Here is an 18,198-nt window from a genome sequence, read left to right on the forward strand (position 1 = left end):
CCAGCACTGAGAGAGCTCTCTGTTGGTTATATCGTTGATTCTAATCTCCCCTTTACTACCTTTGAGAGTACCTATCTGCAGGAGCTGTTCCGTCAGCTGGACTCTGATCTTTATGCTCAGGTGCCCTGGGGTCGAACTGCAACCAAGAAAGATCTAGAAGACATACTCGTTTCAAAGAAAGCGGCTGTCAAGGAGGAACTCAATAATACTGTTACCCAGATACATCTTAGCTTCGACCTCTGGACCTCTCCGAACAGGTTAGCTTTTATTTCCATCTTTGGTCACTTTATCGATCGGAGACACTCATATCAAAGCCGGCTGCTGGCTTTCAAGAGGCAGATCGGATCTCACGCCGGCGAAAACATCGCTTACACCATAAGGAACGTGGTCCGTGATTGGGGTATCGATGCCACTGAAATGATATCGGGACTGCCAATTAAATGGGTCGTTTGCTTTGCGGTTGCCGCCTACACGTAGGTGATGAAACCCAACAATAGGGGTCGAGCTTCGTGAGATAAAGTCCCAGGATCGCTGCTGGCAAGACGGCACCTCATTCATCCGATGCCTGGGAGGTCATAAACGGGCAATTCTACCGCGACTTCCTGTCACATATCAGCATTTCCTCTTTACATGTGTCTCTATTCTACACCTCCATCATGGCCAACGGCACAAAGGGACTGATGGCACCATCCGAGAGTCATGATGTCAATTTTTATAATCTACAGAAGAATGCAATAATCATATACATGATTTACTGTGTTTGTGCCGTCGGACTTCTTGTTCTTTTCTTTATTCCTGCACTATTTCTTCGGGGCGGGAGCCGTGAACGACGCTCTCAGAACTGTAAGTAAGACTCAATACCTATGCGGGTATCATCAAAAAAACATATGCTAATTCCGATGCAAGATATGATCCTCCCACCGTGCATACTTACAACGGTTGCCCAATTGATAATTTTCATTGCTGTCTTATTTTTCGATCACAATGTACATGCCTGGGAGAAATCTCTGGACACTGCCACCCGGGCTACCACGGTATATCTGCCCGTCATGAACGTATGATGGAGATTTATGCTAATCTTCCGATCAAAGCTTGTTTTCACTGCCAATCTCTTCTTGATTTCGGGCACCGCTCTCGCAAGGCTGGTGATCTGTATCACCTACTCCAGCTTATTAACTCCCTTCAAGTGGGCTCGCTATGTTATCCGTTTTACAGGTGGTTTGGTGGTCACTGCCTCAACTGCTGCATGGCTCGCCCTTTTGTTCGCTTGCAAGCCAATCGACGCAGCGTGGGACCTTCGACTGTCTGGAGAAGCTCAATGTATTGATCGCTATCCATTCCATATACTACAAGCGGGCAGTGGGGCTGTGGCAGATGTTATTGTTATGGCTGTCATGTTGTACCATTGCCTCTCGCCTCGGCACTCGTGGAAGGATAAAGCGGTTCTCCTTACACACTTCAGCAGTGGCCTACTTCTGCCAATCCCTGCTGTGGCCCGGCTTGCCATCTTGGCTACTGCACGCGAAGACCCTGACACGACGTTTGTGTTGGCCCCGGCTATCCTCTGCTTCATCATTGAGGCCAACCTCGTCATCATGTACAATCCAATACCAGACTTCAAAAGGTTTGTCAGGATGTCTGGGAATCCATCGTCCCCGGTGAATGGTACAATGGACGGCCGTCAAGGCGGTATGCTTCAGGGAAGCAACTCAATCCTAGGTGGTGATGGTAGGTCAACGGATTCAGTTGGCGGATATTCATTGTCGGAAGAAAGTGCCGTTGAGCTGGTGACTCGCAATCCTTGAATAGAGAACCCCATGAGACACAGCAAGTTTACCTTTGGGTTGTTCGTGACCTGGAATCAGTTTAGTTGATACCCCAACCTCAGCATTAGCTTAATAATCAACCTGATTGCTCTAGATCTTACATCACCAAATACCTGCTGGGATGCCTCGGCTCACACTTGTAGGTCGCCTTAACTTGAACAGAGCAAATGGACTCAGAGGATTCGGGAATCAACGCTGAGCATAATGCTGATAACAACATAGCATCCCGTGTCCCTTGTCCTGGAGAAAAGCAGTGCCATGTCGCATCTAGTCTAGGAAGTCCCGGCGGCCCCATGGAAGTTGATTGACGTTGTAGGGCGCTTACCACGTCTGGCTGGTGTGTACATAAAAAGACTGTGACACTAAAAAAGTGGCGATGTGATACAATCCCTGTACGTGTGCTTGATCCGCCCACTCTCTGTGTTGGGAAACGAAAATAAGGCTGATGCGCCGCATGCTAGCGTCATGTGAAAACAACGTTTCTAGCCCCGAAAAAGGTGGCTCCCCGAAACTCGCTCTAAGTATGTTGCAAGTACCCCCATGTTATAATTAAGCTATTTAGTGGTGTGTCGCTACTGGAAACGTGCTCCGGATTAGAGTGCCCTCGGCTCCTAAGTACACTGCTGTTACGGGTGCTATATAAAGGACCAAGTCAGAAGGATATGTGTAGCAGTATACTAGCTAGGAGTATGTGGATGTGTCCAGATGTGTCCAGATGTGTCCAGATGTGTCCAAGTGTGTCCAGATGTGTCCAAGTGTGTCCAGATGTGTCCAAGTGTGTCCAGATGTGTCCAAGTGTGTCCAGGTGTGTCCCGGTGTGTCCCGGTGTGTCCCGGTGTGTCCAAGTGTGTCCAGGTGTGTCCAGGTGTGTCCAGGTGTGTCCAGGTGTGTCCAGGTGTGTCCAGGTGTGTCCAGGTGTGCCCAAATATAATTATATAACACGGCTACGAGATTTAACTTACAAATTAAGTTTTTTGTTTAAATCATGTCTTTGGTCTCTAGCTGTCACCTAAAAGTCTTGGACATGCCCCTGTATAACTTGGAAAGATGATTTATTTATTCGATATTGTTTTGGCAAAGTTTTCGCCAAACCTTTCAGTAATAGCAGTTCTATCACTACCAGAGAGCTGCATACTGAAAAGATCCGCCTCATACCAACGAGTGAGCTCATTAACGAAAAAGCGGCCATCATCCGAGATCCCGATATCCAGCCTCAGCCCAGCATACAAAGATTCAAAATACCTCTCTGCTTCAGGTGAGCTTATGATAGCACGGTAAATAAACTTGCAAAATCCTTCCAGCTCTTGATATTTTTCTTTCCGTCTCTCTCCATCCTTGGAGTGCCATTCGAGATCCACATCTGAGATGAACCTCCGCACATGAAGGATCTTTTTCTGGGCCTTTTTATCCTTGATCCACTGTGTTCGAGAGTATATTATAATCTCGCCTCCAATCATCATTACACGAATCTCGCCCCATTCGCCTAAGCTCTCAACGTATTCCTGGTGAAACCAAGTAGTCTTCTCGCCTCTTCTTGTTCTACTTGACTCATGTTTGCGGCCAGTGCATGCAAGAACGTTCCAAGAAGCCTTATTCCGGGCAGAAACGAAACGAACATCCCTAGAGCCACAGCTGAAATTACGTTTAAGAACCATCTTCTTTGGCCAGTCGGCCATGGTGCATTTACCTCGTCCCAAGCAAGTCCGTGGTCGGTAAGAGAACTCGAAGGGGGTTGCAGCGTCTCTTGCGATCCTGTCGAGGACAGCAATATCGATGAGCTTAAGCCCTGCTGCGTGGCTTTCCTCGCGGGTCGGGTAAATTTGTAAGTTCTCGTGAAATGCGGTGGCTTCTTGTGTCTGCATGTAAAAGCGTTCTATGACATCGCCGTTCAGATGGTCGCTCTCCCATGGGGCAAATATAACAACCTTATCGGCGGAAATATCGGCTACATGACCTGGAAGTTCGTGAGTTGCAACCATGTCTGAGACCCATTTCGGGCTGCGAAGCTCCATCGATACAAGTCCAGATTCTTTAGCGGCGATCATGGCTAGAACGATTTGGTGTACCAAGAAATATTCGCCGTCATCGTGGCTCCCTTCTCGGCCTTCCATAGCAGGAGTCACCTTCGCGACGAGACCACGCCCGAGGTCATGTTCGAGATTCTCAAGGTATTCTCGTGTGAAGTACTGCAGTAATTTGCCTTCATAAGCGCTATAAAAAGGATAGACCGGGATACTTATAAATTCTGAAGGTGCCGTGCCAAGATTGCTGTATCGGGACACACCGCAAAAGATGACATGAACCTTTTGGCCTGTGGCACACTCGATTGCGGTATTTTTGGTGGCAGTAGAGGGGTTTTTATCCCACATCTTTTCGGCTTCTTGTGCATCCCAGGGAACCCATTGTTTTTTGCGACTGACTGTGCTGATTCTGTTTTCATGTCGATGTTTACGTGCTCTTTGCAATAGATGCTGAATCGTATCCCAATTTCCGCACTCAAGGCTCAAATTGCGAACGGACTCTAGGAACCTCCTCGAAGTTGAAACGCCTGGGAAAACCGTGTTAAAGGTGTCGGAAGATATTTTGAGATTATAGGTTATTTGGTCCAGTAGACTCTCGCAAGTGGGTGGCATGTCTCCGCAGTGCAGGCCAAATAGCCTTCTTTCGATTGGTTTGACAAAATGAGAATACACGTGTAACGAGGTCGATCGTGTCTTATGACGACAGCAGATATACAGCTCCAAGGGGCTCAAGGCAATGGTACAAGAATATTTAATGAAGATCTGGGCGATTTTGTCCGTACTTTCAAATCTTTCAGGTGCGGAACATTGCGTACAGATATGCTGCTACTCATGCTACTCATGGGTCAACATACACTCTAGAACGTACTTTATGGAACAGTTAAGGTCGCTGCGCAACAGCAGTACGTACATAACAGAAGAAAAGTAGCGCCGCGATGGATCGTACACGAAAACGCGGCTAACAAAAAATTGTTTTCTTACACCTTCGTATGGTCGCTTCATGGTAGCTATCCCAGCAGCCTGCCTTGCTACCCGCAGACCGGTGAGGCTACAACATTCTAGACATGGAGATGCTATGTGCACCACGTCGGGCGGCCCCTGCCTGTTTTCCCAAACAAGGCTGTTGGATCCTCGACTACCAAGCAGTTTCCATACCAGTCGTTATTATGGCTGTATTTCATCCACTAGTACCCTGCTACCGCTTCCCTTTCTCGAACCTGCAGTATATAGCTTGGGTCGCAGGGGTCTAGAGAGAGCGCCCTCAAAAGATCGCACATGCTACTGCAGGCTGGCGATCAACTCAATTAAATCACACATATCTGGTGGACAAAAGATCAACCAGTGAACCGTGCGATCGTGCACGTCCCATAGAACACATCGTGCCACCCCTGCTTTAACTCAATCAACACCCCTAGATTGAGTTGATCGCCACCCTGCGCTACTGCAGAACCAGGCAGCAGGGATATCGCTGATCTCTTTACTCTCCTGTCCCCTGTTGCGTTCTTTTGCTCTCCTGTCCCCCGTCAGGTTCTTTTACTCTCTTGTCCTCCGTGTCCCCTGTTGCGTTCTTTTGCTCTCCTGTCCCCCGTCACGTTCTTTTTACTCTCTTGTCCCCCGTCAGGTTCTTTTACTCTCTTGTCCTCCGTCAGGTTCTTGTCCTCCGTGTCCCCTGTCACGTTCTTTTACTCTCTTGTCCTCTGCTGGGTTCTTTTGCTCTCCTGTCCCCCGTCAGGTTCTTTTACTCTCTTGTCCTCCGCCGGGTTCCTTTACTCCTGTCCCCCGTCACGTTCTTTTTACTCCTGTCCCCCGTCAGGTTCTTTCACTCTCTTGTCCTTCCTGTCCCCCGCCAGGTTCTTTCACTCTCTTGTCCTTCCTGTCCCCCGCCGGGTTCCTTTAATCCTGTCCCCCGTCAGGTTCTTTTACTCCGTGTCCCCTGTCACGTTCTTTTACTCTCTTTGTCCTCCGATATGGGCAAGTATCCTCTGAAAAAGCTATCGTCTGAGGTCGAACAATTTCAGAAAGGTTTAATACACCTCACTGGTTCTGTAGATGACCACCAGTATTTGATCAAGACAATAGGAAACTGGAAAAGGAGTCTGGAGATTACTGTCTGGTTTCGCTTTACCTCCGATCAATTGCGTTCGAGAATAGTCGAAGCGAATCATACAAATCGGTTGCGAAATCTTTTCGTATTTATATATCAAGGAACTGAAATCAAAAAAGACGGCGAGGAGCAGCAAAAGAGAAATCCTGTTATACGATCGGAGCTTAAGAAATTCGGACTCATTGAACTGGTGTTTCTCGGCATAACGCTCACTGTTCTTCAAATCAAGCATCTTACCGATGATGAGATCAAATTCATTCACGAATTTCTTCGGCAATGTATAGAGACCAACCACCTTGAGCCCTACTTGCGCCAGGAAAGATTTGTCACGGCTATCAAGAATGCGCATGTCATTGATCTGGTGGAGCAAGACTTTTCAGGTATGTTTTTGTCTGCTGAAAGTGAAAACCCCCAACCTCACCATAAGTAGACTTCCAGAAATTTAAAAAGGATATAGAGGCTCGAAGCAATGAGCTAGCCAGAAAGAAGAGGGAAAAAGTGTCAGATAATGATCCAGGTACATCCGTTCTCATCATTAGTTGAGAGCATCGATGGTTAACACGTTTAGCTGGCGAATCTCTGCGCGCTTCATCTGTTAGTGCCGATGTGGCAGACGATGACATTGACTTGGAGAGCCGTGGACTTGATACCACTGTTGTAAAACCTCCCTGCTGCTTTCTGCAATTCATCGCATCGCTTGGGTCCGCAGAAGATGAAGAGACATCATCATCTTCGCATCTCCCACAAGTTCAAGAGCATGTGCAACAGCCAGCCAGTGATGAGAGTCATATTGAAGAGGGCATGAGCCAAGAAGATAGCCGCCCAGCAACCGATTTGGGGAGGAAAAGGGAAAACAGTGGGAACGAAGCGAGCGAAGGAGACATCTACGCAACAGCCCAGCCCTTGCAGAAAAGGGCGAAAACAGTCAGCGAGGTTCATGCCGAATTGCCAACCGCCGCAAACACAGGAGGATGTCTTCAAGAGCATCAAACTCCAAATGTTGGACCTCTCACTGCATCTCCCAGTGTCACCCAAGGTACGTCCCGACTTTGACAATCCCTTCATATGCGCTAACTTAGATGTAGATCGAGTTCTCAGGACAGTCTTTTCCGCAACGTTTGTGCGTTTTATCGATGCTCAAGCAGGACTCAATATATTGAGGGCAGAATCGGATTTATCTGACCAAAGAACAATCTTAACTTTAGCTAAAAAGTATTCGTGCTTAACACTTTATCCAGCGCCTTCTAGTAACCGAGACATATTTCGGGACAGAATTATAGAGTTGGCAAAAGACATCTCTCAAGGTATGTTCAACCCCCGAGGATTATTCGGCGTACGCTGATTGACCTACAGATTGCCCCCTCAGTGTTCCAAGAGACACACCGGTCTATCACGTCAAGCGTGACGAAGGTCTACATCATGTGGGCACAGAATGTTGTAAAATCAAAAACAGAGCAAGACTACTTGTTTACAAAAACGGCGGAATATTTTTGACGTTCTTTTTGAATGACGAAAATGGGGGAGGCCTCAGAGAACTTAAGAGTAGTTTTAAGGTCGATTCTAAACAAGGCACATCTGAGCCAGCATAGGATAGATCTCGGCTGGCAAGTCATCTGGCCCCACATGTTTACCTGTCGGGTCTTTGTCACAGTACGTCGCCGGGCCAGATATTGTTTTTGACTTTGGCCATCTCCAGGAGGTCACAACCCTTTGAATTGGATTCGGTAAATTCAAGGGCAACGCACCCTCAATCAGAATCATCCATCTTTTCTCTTCCGAAACAACCTCGTGCGTCTCAATCTGAGAGAGTTGAGGTATAATATACTCAAGTCCAATTGAAGTGATGTTGTGCTTATTTAAGTAATTGATGAATTGCGAAAAGAGTTCTGGGTCCACTTTGCTTATTTCAAGCTGCGGACCCCGGCGGAATTCATAGGGGCGTAGTCCTTCTCCTGGGATATAAGTGAATTTATGGCCACAGAGTTCGTTAGGATTGGAGAATGTGTCTGCGACAGTTCGGGTCAAATAGAAGAGTGATCGCGGACAGACTCTAAATGTCCCAACCGTCCCAACCAGATGGCTATCCTGAGGCACATCGAAGTGTTTATGCTTATCAACAAGCCCAAATATATCTTGAACTTCAAATTTCTCCAACAACTGGCGTAGGGATTCGCGGTGACTTCCGTGGTTTTGATCTTGGTCTTCGTTTCCGTAAGAGAGTTCGTTATGGCTACAGATATTAGCGATTGCGTTGTGAAAGAGAGATCGGAAATTGCACTATTTGCGACCCTGTCTAAGATCATGGATCGTAAGCGGCACCTGGAGTCCAGGAATCGGACCGTTATAAACAGTTTCTGTACTCATATCCAAACGCACGGAGGCCTCGAGTGCGGTTGAAGAGGAAAGAATGAGATAACTCAGTGGCAGTATTAGACGAGCATGTGTGTATGAATAACTGAATTGTAAGATGCGTCACACTCAAATGCTTTGGGCAGGCTATTTGACAAGGACACAATAGTGAGAGGAAAGAAGGAAATTTTTGGGAGGACCGCTGGGCGGAGGGAACGAGGCGGTTCACGGAAGCAGGTGATCGGCTTGAGCGTCTGATTGATCATGTGGCCGTCCGGTAATTCCCTCATACCCCGCAGCGCCGGTTAATTGTTGGCCGTGACGTCATGTCAGCCAATGATCATGTCACACGATGACTACCCTACACCACTCTTTTAATCGTCTCTTTCTTCTGTTAGTGCCCTATATAACAACGATTGAGCGAAAATGGGAACCTCATCATGTGTTTATCTAAATATCTATAAACACTAACAGCGTCCGCGAAAGAGTGACTGTTTGAAGCTTGCCTAAAACACATTCAGTAGGTCGCTTTTAATGCACAATGGCTCTTGTCGACCCGCCTACGAACGCCAAAGGTACTTCAGAGTAAGCTAATTGTTCTGATTCCCAATCCGATCAGCAGACATAGGAGGGTACGAAATACCTCAACAATAATAATCATGTGCATGAGTAAGAGACCCGCCAATGGCCAATGGCACTTGTCTGAGAACGCAAATGTTCCAGTGAGGCATTTTTTCCCTTTCTTACCGCAGCTGATGAGTTGGCTACGCTGTGGGTGGGATGGAACGGGACCTCCTTGGGCAGCATTTTTGTGGACGCTGTTAGTGCTCTAAGAGGTAATCAGATAAACATATCACGACCTCCCCATATTTTAGTTAGGGCACTAACAGACAATCAAAACAGTGGTGTAGGGTAATTATCGTATGACATGATAGCCCGATATGACGTCGTGGTCGATAATAAGCCGACACTGCGGGGTATGAGGGAATTACCGGACGGCCACATGATCAATCAGACGCTCAAGCCGATCACCTGCTTCCGTGAACAACTGCGTTAGGGCCGCTGCTTTGGGAGATATCATACCCTAAGTCTGATGACACGTGCCGACCCGCCTACTTACTTACCTTCGCTGCCTCCGCCCAGTGGCCATTTCAAAATTCTTCCTCTTTCTCATATGCGCACGAGATTCCCATGCCTTTGGACATGGGTTCACAAGCTGTCAATAGCGGTCCGATTCCTGGACTTCAAATGATCCTTACGGAGGACCATTTGAAGCATTCTCGCGATATGTGAGATTCCAGATCTTTCATTTGAAATGCAAACGCTAATGTCTGTAGCCGTAACAACCTGTCTAAGGAAAGCAAAGACGAAGACCGGGCTGAGCACATCGATTTTCTACTCTGGTTGCTGAACGATTGCGGAGTTCAAGATATTTTTGGAATCGTTGATGTTCACAGTCATTTTGACGTGCCTCATGGTTTCCATATGGTTACGGAAATAGAGGATCGAAATGCAAGTCTTTCCCGCCTGAGGACCCAACTTGCCAAGGACAAAGACCTAAAACCCCACGAACTCTGTGGCCATAAATTCATTTACACCCCAGGACAAGGATGGCACCCCTACGAATTTCGGTTGGGTCCGCTGCTTGACACAGGTGAAGCATACTCAAAATTCTTTTCACGGTTTAGCAACTACTTGGATAAGCACAACATCACCTCGCTTGGACTCGAGTACACTATACGCCAGTTCTCTGGGATTAAGATGTACGAAACTGTTTGGGGAAACGAAAGGCGCATGGTTCTAGAAGAGATTTTACCATCTTTGAGGTTGTCGAAGCAACTCTTGTCGGTGCCAACATGCTGGAGATGGTCATCAAAATCCAAAGATACAATGGGCCCGGAAGTTTATTGTACAATAGATCCTGATACATTTGGTCATGACCCACCCCCACCAAAACCAAAACCAAAGGACTTGGCAACCAACGTCCATCTTATGCGGGGAAAGGTAAGCGTTTCCTAACAATCTGGAAACTTGGTAGTTTTCCAAGCTCCTTCCCTTTGTATTCGGTTATATAGAGCGTCAGTGATAGGTTTTCGTTAGTGTTAATAACGAGCGTTGCCTCATCATGAATTAGACAACTAAGCTCTAAAATAGAACCAAGGGCTTCATCACGGTTCAGGCAATAGACATCTGTTTCACTTGGAATCACGAATTTCGGTTCTAGAGCTCAGTCAGATACGTAGAGTGATTTTGGGTGGCTAAACATACTTTGCGAGTTATCCTTGGTCAATTTCATAACCGTGTCTTTCGTTTCCCGGTCTGGATAGAATGATAAGCACCAATACCCTTTAGCTTTCGCTAATGTTGCTCGATCGCGAATCTGATATCGCAATGTCCGCAATGCATGTATTCCTTCGCCACAATCCATAAGACGCACCACCTGCGGTTTGGGAATAACTGTACCGCAATATCGACCTGCACCTTAGTTAACACCTGAAAAGATTGCCAAAGTTGGAAAGTACCTTGGGTGGCATTGGAAGATACAGCGAAAGACCCGACTTGTGGGGTTTGATGCTCTTGGTGACATCCCTCTGTGTTTTCAACGCTTAGCACTTCGACATGAGCCTCGGTGTCTGTTCTCGCCCTCTTCTGCAAAGGCCCGGGTGTTGGGTCAATGGCTCCATCCTCCCTACTGCGCTTGCTTGCTGGGAGGTCATCGTTTGGCGGAGTGTTGCCGTTTGGTGGACTGTTGTCGTTTGACGGAGTGTTGCTGTTTGGTGGGTTGTCATCGTTGGCCGAGTCTTTATTTTTGGAGGTTCCGTAAAGCTTTTTGAAAGCATCATGTATGAATTGCGCTAGGTCTTCTTCCTGTGAGATTCCAAGCCTTGCCTTGGCAGAGTTGAAAACATACCGGACTCCCATTCAGGGACCTTTCTTACCAATTTGTGAGTGACTTTGAGCAATCCCACCCGGAGAAAATAAGGCTTGAGGGAGTAGGTCTGTATGTACTTTGCAGCAAGTGTGCATATGTATCGGAGAGCATTAATGTCGAAAAGCTTGAGAGTTTCAACTGTGAAGCTTGTGCCAATGAATAAGGCTGTATAGAATTCGCACTCTCTGAGTATGCATCGTGTCTCAATATTTTTGAGATGCTGCTTCTCGGTCTCGCTTTTGGTTTTTTCTTCTCGAAGCAGAAAGTCGCAAAAACCACTAAGTCGTTTGGTCTGTTGGGGTTCGTTCTGCTGTAAACGTAATTCCTCGATTGTTATCGATAACGGGAGAAACTGGTTTGCTGCCGCCTTAACAATCACCAATACGGTGTTTAAGTCCGTCAAGTCCGTTCTAGAGCCAGTAAAATGTTGGATATTTTCCGCAACTTGATGTAACTGAGTTACCAAGTCGCTTATAGGCTTTCCCATGTTCGAGCATATATGCCTTGTCCTGTTGCATATAGAGAGGAGGCGAGAAGAAAATATGTGTCGGGGGAGGGAGAAGGAAATCAGGGGAAAATAGGTGTTGGGGAGGGAGAAGGAAAACAGGGGGAAACAGGCGACAGGGGAGGGAGAAGGAAATCAAGGGAAAACAGGCGACAGGGGAGCAAGAGGGAAAAACAGATGACAGGGGAGTGAACGGGTTGTGACAGGGCTGTTGCTGTGCAGAGATCACCGACGTATCCCTGCCGCCCGCTTCCGCAACCTTGTTTCCTCAGCCGCTAATCTTAGAACTGCAGGTTCAAGAAAGGGAAGCGGTAGCAGGGAACGAGAGAACGGAATGCAGCCATGGCTGGTTGGGATGGGAACATGTTGGTGATCCTGCAGCCTCATGTACGCGAACAGTCAGGGGCTGTCCCATAAGGGTGAGGACAGCATCTCCATGTCTGGGTTGGTGTCTACGTTCTTTCCTGGCTGGCCTTTGCAAAGACATGATCGTAGATATCAAGGCATCTCGTAGCGCGCCATACAGTTAAGATTACCATACTGTCCTTCAGCTCCCCAAAGCTGCATTGCCTTCCGTGATGGGCATGTGCTGAAGGGGGAAATAAGACTCCAGACGCGAGACTCCAACCTCGATAACTTGCATCGACGATAATAATATTAAGGAAAATTGCTACTTTTCTACATCGCAGACTACAGGGTTAAGTAAGTTTTTCTCTACATCGTCTCTATTCTTGTAGTATAATTAATAGATTAGATCAGAAATTTCGGCTTGTTGTAGTTTATATTGGGTTGTAGTTGAGTCCGCAGTTTCATTTCCTCCCAGCATGCACTAATGGCAACTGTCACCTAGCGAAATCTGTCAGGGACTAGCGGGGATGATCGGCCATTACTGTTGATAGCAGGTACTGTATACGACGGCCTCGAGGCGACACTAAGACGCCAACAGCCCCGTGCGCCAACCTTGTTCAGCATCCTGGTCCTGCATTTTAGAAAACAGTCCGCAGAAACAGGGTGTGACGAGACATGATCAAAGACCCCTGTCGCGCGGGTCCGAGCTGAGAGCTGATGAGACATCCCACGCTTTGAGGGTTCCGAGACGTCGCCTTGCCTTATGAGGCAGAAATGTGCGAGGTTGGGTTCCGGAGAAGCAACCATCAGCACGCAGTCATGCTGCCTTTCATGGGTGCAGAAAGGAAAGTCAACACCATCCCCTTGTTAGCCACAATGTATACGCAATTTCTGCAAACGAGGGGTCGATTCCGTCCCTCCGGTGTTCTGGGTTTGGTGCAGAGCAGGGACATTGACTTAAAATGCTGTGCAACCCGACAAGGCAGCCCGGTGGCTCGCCATGACGGAGCCCTTCTGCCAATTCTACAAGTTCTCAGCTTGATTTTGAAATGTCCAACATTAATCTTCCTTTGTCATATCCCACCGAGGATGGACCCCTACCCAACTCGAAGGGCCATGCGCCCGAAGGAATGTCGTCAACATCTCATCTCCTGCCAACCTCGCTCCCACCACCACCTCCTCCTGGCGCATATCCGGATAATCCACCGAGACACATGAATTATGAAGGCGCGCCTTCTATGCCTCCAACACCGGGTGGCTATCGTGCGCCCAGATTCCTACAGCCTACTCCCGTACCTCATCAGACGCCCTATGAGCAACATGGAGATTGTCCTTCAAACACTCAGGAACCCTTCTATGATGGGTATTCGTTGCCCGTCCTGGCTAGAAAGAAGAACACGCGAGCTTATCAGGTATGAGCCTCTTGAGAATTGGAAGAGTGCAAGTTCTAACATGACAAAGGCGTGTGAGAGTTGCCGGCGACGGAAACATAAATGTGATGAGCAGATACCATGCGGAATGTGCTCGGGAAAGGGCGTGGAATGCAAATACCGTGACCCAGTCCTTAAGCCGTAAGTTGGGTAAAATCTTTATCTGAACCGTGCGGAGACTAAACGGTTCAAATAGCACGGACAAGGCTCAGGCCGATATCCGGGATGGTCTCAATACAGTTCTGGCTTCACTTGATTCGATCATGTCGCACCTGGGGCGCTTGGACCAGAGATTGACTAATATGGAATCCCTCTTGCACCAGCATATCGCGACATTAACTCCAACGACAGAACCATCAGCGGACGACGAGTACAAGTGCGCGCCAGCATCGCCTTACGTGGCTAACGGCGCTTCTGCCGACCATTGCTACGCCGATCCTTACCGCAATCACACCTCATCGGAATCTATGCCACTTCGTATGATGGCTGAAGATGAGATGGAGGTTGAGCCCGGTCCACCTGTTCCCCCTGGTGAGCCTGCTATCCCTATTAATCACACGACGTTGGCCGGACTGCTGTTGGAATGGCCTTCCATTCGGGAGCTTACAAAACACCACGTTGAGCGCGAAGGTGTCCGATTCATCAGCGAATACCCCACCAGCCAAGAACAAAACAGAGGTGTTATGATGGTTTATGGGCAAGGTGAAGATGCTCACCCATCGCGACAAGTTCGAGAACCGACCGACCATGGCAACTTGGACATGGCGGACGATTCATCCGATACTGCATCTCCTTCACCAGCGGCTGATTGGGGCCAGCTTGGTGGACTCAGCCCTCCTGATCAAGTGGAATACAAGGGAGGCGTTTTGGTTGATGGCAATCCCGATTTCTCTGAGCCGAAAGTGTGGGCGTATGTGGAAAGTTTCAAGAAAAACATTCTCAACATGCACCCTATCATTGAGCCCAAGATTTTAGACAGTTGGGTCAGGCACTTTCTGGATAACCTCCCAGCATCACAGCCACGTCCAGCGAAACCACAAACATCAAAGCCCACCTTTGACGTTGGAGGAGGCTCGCAGACGGAAGAAGTGGCAGGCTCAAAGAGAAAACGACCGCCAGGGCCGGATGGCTCCGAGCCACCACCACCCGCGCCATCTCGCACCGGTCGACCAGATCGGTCCATCCACACCGCTCTGGTTCTCACGGTTCTGGCTCTGGGCAGCGTTTGCCTTCACCGCGATAATGTCCCTGATGCTGTCCTTCGCAATGGAGCCATCCCGCCGCCGTCCGATCGACGCCCTCGCCGGCGATGTTCGTCCCAATCGCACTCGTCGTCGGGTCTGCCCTCGCCGAAGGAGGAAGGGGATACGAAACTTGACGACCGTCCATTATTCCGTGGCGTGGGTGCTTCCAGCGCTGGTAGCAGCCCTACGAAAAACTACGAGGTGATTCCTGGCTTAGAATACTTTGCATATGCTACGGATATCCTTGGCAACCACACTGGCGCGTACAGCATGAATAATGTGTACGCCAACATCTTTGCTGGGTTATATCATGGCCAGCTGGGTAGACCAATGGAGAGTTTTGCGTTCATTCACACGGCCAGCCACAAGCTGCAGGCCATTATGCGACCGTGGGTACTAGGATCTTCAATAAAACACAGGCGATGGTGTGACTAACGAGATGCCAGGAGCTTGGACAAAATGAGACGAATCAAGCGCAACAACGAGTTCATTCAGGAAACCAAGTACAACCAATTTTCTCTCGCATTCTGGACCTGCCTGCAGTTAGAAAGTGATATCATTGCAGAGATGCAACTCCCTCCATCAGGCCTGCTCTCGCACGAAGATGATATGCCGCACCCCAACATGAGTCTCTTGCAAGGGTTCGACCAGCGTATCCTGGACAGCTACCCAGGCCAGCTATATCTACGAACTCATCTCAACAGCATCCACCGCATGTTCTACGCTCCCGAGGATCCGGCCAAACCAGGCAAGGATAAGTTTGGAAATGTTGGCGTTGTTTCTGATGCTGTCTCGGGCATGCATTGGGTCGCTCCCAGTTTCGCATTCAGAGAGGATGATCCACCCGCAGATGATATTCTGGCAGCGAGATTGCGAGCAAAGTACTGGGGAGCCCAGGTGATTACTTACCGCCCATTCATCCAACAAATTCTGCAGTTCTCGCACTCTATCAAGAACCATGCATCGAGCCCCAACTTTCCCAGCGTCGACTCCGAGTTTCGACAGGATATCACTGCACCTGCCATGCACCCCAAAGCCAGAACGCATGGCGATATCGATCCTCAAGTTGTCGAGTTGGCCAAAAAGGGCATCAAGGCGCTTATCGAGAGCACCCGTGCCTTCCATGGTCTCGGAGACAAGAGGCCGATTATCACCAATATTTTTGGCACAGCTCACGCGTAAGTCCTTTTCCTCACCAACTGCCTCCACCTCAACTGACCACGTTGTAGGCAATGGGGCAACCTCTTAATCTTATCAGCTGCATTCTGTGATCCAATCCTTTGCACTTACGTGGATGAAGAACTCCTCCGAACACTGTTCCACAAGACGATCCAGTTCTTGCGACAGTCGGCAACAGCAACGAGCGCACTTCGAACGGACATGCATATTCTCGAAGGCCTGCAGAGAGATCTTTTCAGCTATGATCATGATCCTCGGACCAGCTGGAGCTTCTCGAGCGGCACAAGCGCACCTAGCTGCCATACTCCAAGGCCTGGTCCCATGGCTGCGCAGCCTCGGATGCCTCATCAAATGGGCGACCAAGGGCATCTAAGATCCATGCCTCACCATTTACAGATGAACCCATCGCACCGGCAGTGATAGGGTGGAAGATACTTCCCACCGGGACGTGGAGATCGGTCCCGATGACTCTCATTATCATCTTATCATAATCATCGCATGGCACCCGCTATTTTTTTCCTTCTCTTTCTTATCAATGTGATTTCGCGCTAAAGTACTTAGAATGAATGCTGAATCTTGTTTCTCTCTCTATATAAATATGAATGTGCGCCTCCTGAGAGCGGACAAGCGGTCCATCCAATTACGATCCTCACACCCTGTCCGTGTTGGAAAATCCGGAGATCCCCCTTCCCTTCAGGGTTTAGACTATTATTAATCAGAAAGTCCTACTTTAGAGTTCAATGTTCTAGACGAAAACATCTGGAGATATAAATTCGAGAAGAACTCTCATCTCAATAATGAACAATCAAGGTCAATAAAATATATTTTCACCCTGCAGTACTTCGCAATATAAACAACAGGAGATGGACACTTTCAGAACCCATTCCTTCACTTCTTATCATTCTACCCCGCCACTGCGTTGTGAACTGGCTTGATGCAACCGCGAGTAGGTATCAGCAATGTATCGCCGCCTAATTCTGTCGTAGCATACATTTCCAATGCTCACGGTTTGAACGAGAATTCTGTCGCTACTCGATGTAGCAGTTCATGGGTAAATAATAGGTGACGAGACCGCCACTCCTATTCGCGACATAAGATATTAAATTGACAATCTTGTCATGTTTGAAAACGATACAACTCTTTGACCGAAGACTCTTCTTTGAGCTGGTGTACTCTAAACTAACAACTAGGAGACCGCTCCCCCAACTCATACGGTATCTCCTTCCCCAGCTAGTCTCAACAGCTTCCGTGCATCTGGTGATGCATTCCTACCATCTGCGATGTATGCACGATGTCACTTAGGCCTTGCGGATGGTTTTCTTGGTCCCAGCTGAGAATTCGCCGTCGCTTGCGTCCCAGATCAACCAATCACCAGAGTCGGCAGTCTTGTAAGCAAGTGACAAAATCCGGTTCACCCGCCAGTTCCTCCTGAAGGACAAATCAAGAAACCTCTCGTCCTTATTCATCCCATGGCTCTTACACCGGCCACCGGGTAAATGGCTCTCAGCGTAAAGTAGGCCTCGGATGGCAAATTCTTCTGGCAATGGGCGTTTGTACACGTCCTTGCTTGGAGGCCTGGATCCATCTGCTACCTACCTACTGTACAACCATGCTTCTTGGAAGCCAACAGAGCATTAAGCAGATTAGAGGTTAGTCCCCAGAAATCCCTTCTCAATAAAGGCCATGGCCTCCAGATTTTGTGCCATGTAGTCTACGAAGACTAAGATAACATGCGCGAAAGGTAAGATGTAAGGATCCCCAACACGATAAAACATAATCCGGATGGTAGTTATGGAAAACAAGAGGGCAAAGTGGAACCTCTTGTTCAAGGACGCTTGCTCAACATTGCTGTCCACTGTGGTTCCATCACTCTCTGATATGGCCTGCATGAGGACGTTATTTTTACGGCCATAGCCCAATAATGAGCAAGATAAAGAGTTCGCAATAAAGTACCTAACTATCTGAATTAGTTTCCTGTTTTTTTAATCAATCTCATTCGCATTACAGAGTGGTGCGAGTTCAGCGTCAGTAACTTGTTATTGTAGTTTTATTGAGAGTGCCCCAAAATGGACTAAACGTGGCGCATGCCCCGCGTACTGCCGCCGATGGGATGGTCCCTGCCCTTCGTACTCACTAACAGCATTTAGATGGGTATCAGTGATCCCAAGTGAATTTGAACTCCATGCATGACCGGAAGAAATGATGAGGATAGTTCGAGCTGGCTCTTATGAAAAGAGAGTAGTTGTAAGTTGATTATACT

The 18,198-nt window shown here is 48.2% G+C and overlaps 7 protein-coding genes across 7 annotated transcripts; 4 read left to right on the plus strand and 3 right to left on the minus strand.

Moving 5' to 3' along the window:
* Positions 1-656: 656 nt before the first annotated feature.
* Positions 657-2,134, plus strand: FPOAC1_013986 (uncharacterized protein; the record flags this gene model as incomplete). Its single annotated transcript, XM_044858326.1, has 3 exons — positions 657-843; positions 1,216-1,728; positions 1,989-2,134. 3 exons carry the CDS (start codon positions 657-659, stop codon positions 2,132-2,134), a joined length of 846 nt encoding a protein of 281 aa, XP_044700782.1.
* A 744-nt stretch (positions 2,135-2,878) lies between these two features.
* On the minus strand, positions 2,879-4,195 carry FPOAC1_013987 (uncharacterized protein; the record flags this gene model as incomplete). Its single annotated transcript, XM_044858327.1, has 1 exon — positions 2,879-4,195. The coding sequence occupies one exon, from the start codon at positions 4,193-4,195 to the stop codon at positions 2,879-2,881; it is 1,317 nt and encodes a 438-aa protein (XP_044700783.1).
* A 1,619-nt stretch (positions 4,196-5,814) lies between these two features.
* Positions 5,815-7,177, plus strand: FPOAC1_013988 (uncharacterized protein; the record flags this gene model as incomplete). The annotated part of the gene is made up of 6 exons (XM_044858328.1): positions 5,815-5,869; positions 6,071-6,331; positions 6,382-6,468; positions 6,520-6,987; positions 7,037-7,071; positions 7,157-7,177. 6 exons carry the CDS (start codon positions 5,815-5,817, stop codon positions 7,175-7,177), a joined length of 927 nt encoding a protein of 308 aa, XP_044700784.1.
* A 334-nt stretch (positions 7,178-7,511) lies between these two features.
* FPOAC1_013989 (uncharacterized protein) lies at positions 7,512-9,474 on the minus strand (the record flags this gene model as incomplete). Its single annotated transcript, XM_044858329.1, has 2 exons — positions 7,512-8,181; positions 9,425-9,474. The coding sequence occupies 2 exons, from the start codon at positions 9,472-9,474 to the stop codon at positions 7,512-7,514; spliced, it is 720 nt and encodes a 239-aa protein (XP_044700785.1).
* A 74-nt stretch (positions 9,475-9,548) lies between these two features.
* Positions 9,549-10,225, plus strand: FPOAC1_013990 (uncharacterized protein; the record flags this gene model as incomplete). Its single annotated transcript, XM_044858330.1, has 3 exons — positions 9,549-9,589; positions 9,638-10,063; positions 10,108-10,225. 3 exons carry the CDS (start codon positions 9,549-9,551, stop codon positions 10,223-10,225), a joined length of 585 nt encoding a protein of 194 aa, XP_044700786.1.
* A 302-nt stretch (positions 10,226-10,527) lies between these two features.
* On the minus strand, positions 10,528-11,719 carry FPOAC1_013991 (uncharacterized protein; the record flags this gene model as incomplete). Its single annotated transcript, XM_044858331.1, has 3 exons — positions 10,528-10,775; positions 10,823-11,161; positions 11,212-11,719. 3 exons carry the CDS (start codon positions 11,717-11,719, stop codon positions 10,528-10,530), a joined length of 1,095 nt encoding a protein of 364 aa, XP_044700787.1.
* Positions 11,720-13,134: 1,415 nt separating this feature from the next.
* Positions 13,135-16,358, plus strand: FPOAC1_013992 (uncharacterized protein; the record flags this gene model as incomplete). Its single annotated transcript, XM_044858332.1, has 5 exons — positions 13,135-13,497; positions 13,547-13,656; positions 13,712-15,061; positions 15,206-15,937; positions 15,989-16,358. 5 exons carry the CDS (start codon positions 13,135-13,137, stop codon positions 16,356-16,358), a joined length of 2,925 nt encoding a protein of 974 aa, XP_044700788.1.
* Positions 16,359-18,198: the final 1,840 nt, after the last annotated feature.

Source organism: Fusarium poae (genome assembly GCF_019609905.1).
Source record: "Fusarium poae strain DAOMC 252244 chromosome Unknown contig_4, whole genome shotgun sequence".
Taxonomy (NCBI): Eukaryota; Fungi; Ascomycota; class Sordariomycetes; order Hypocreales; family Nectriaceae; genus Fusarium; species Fusarium poae.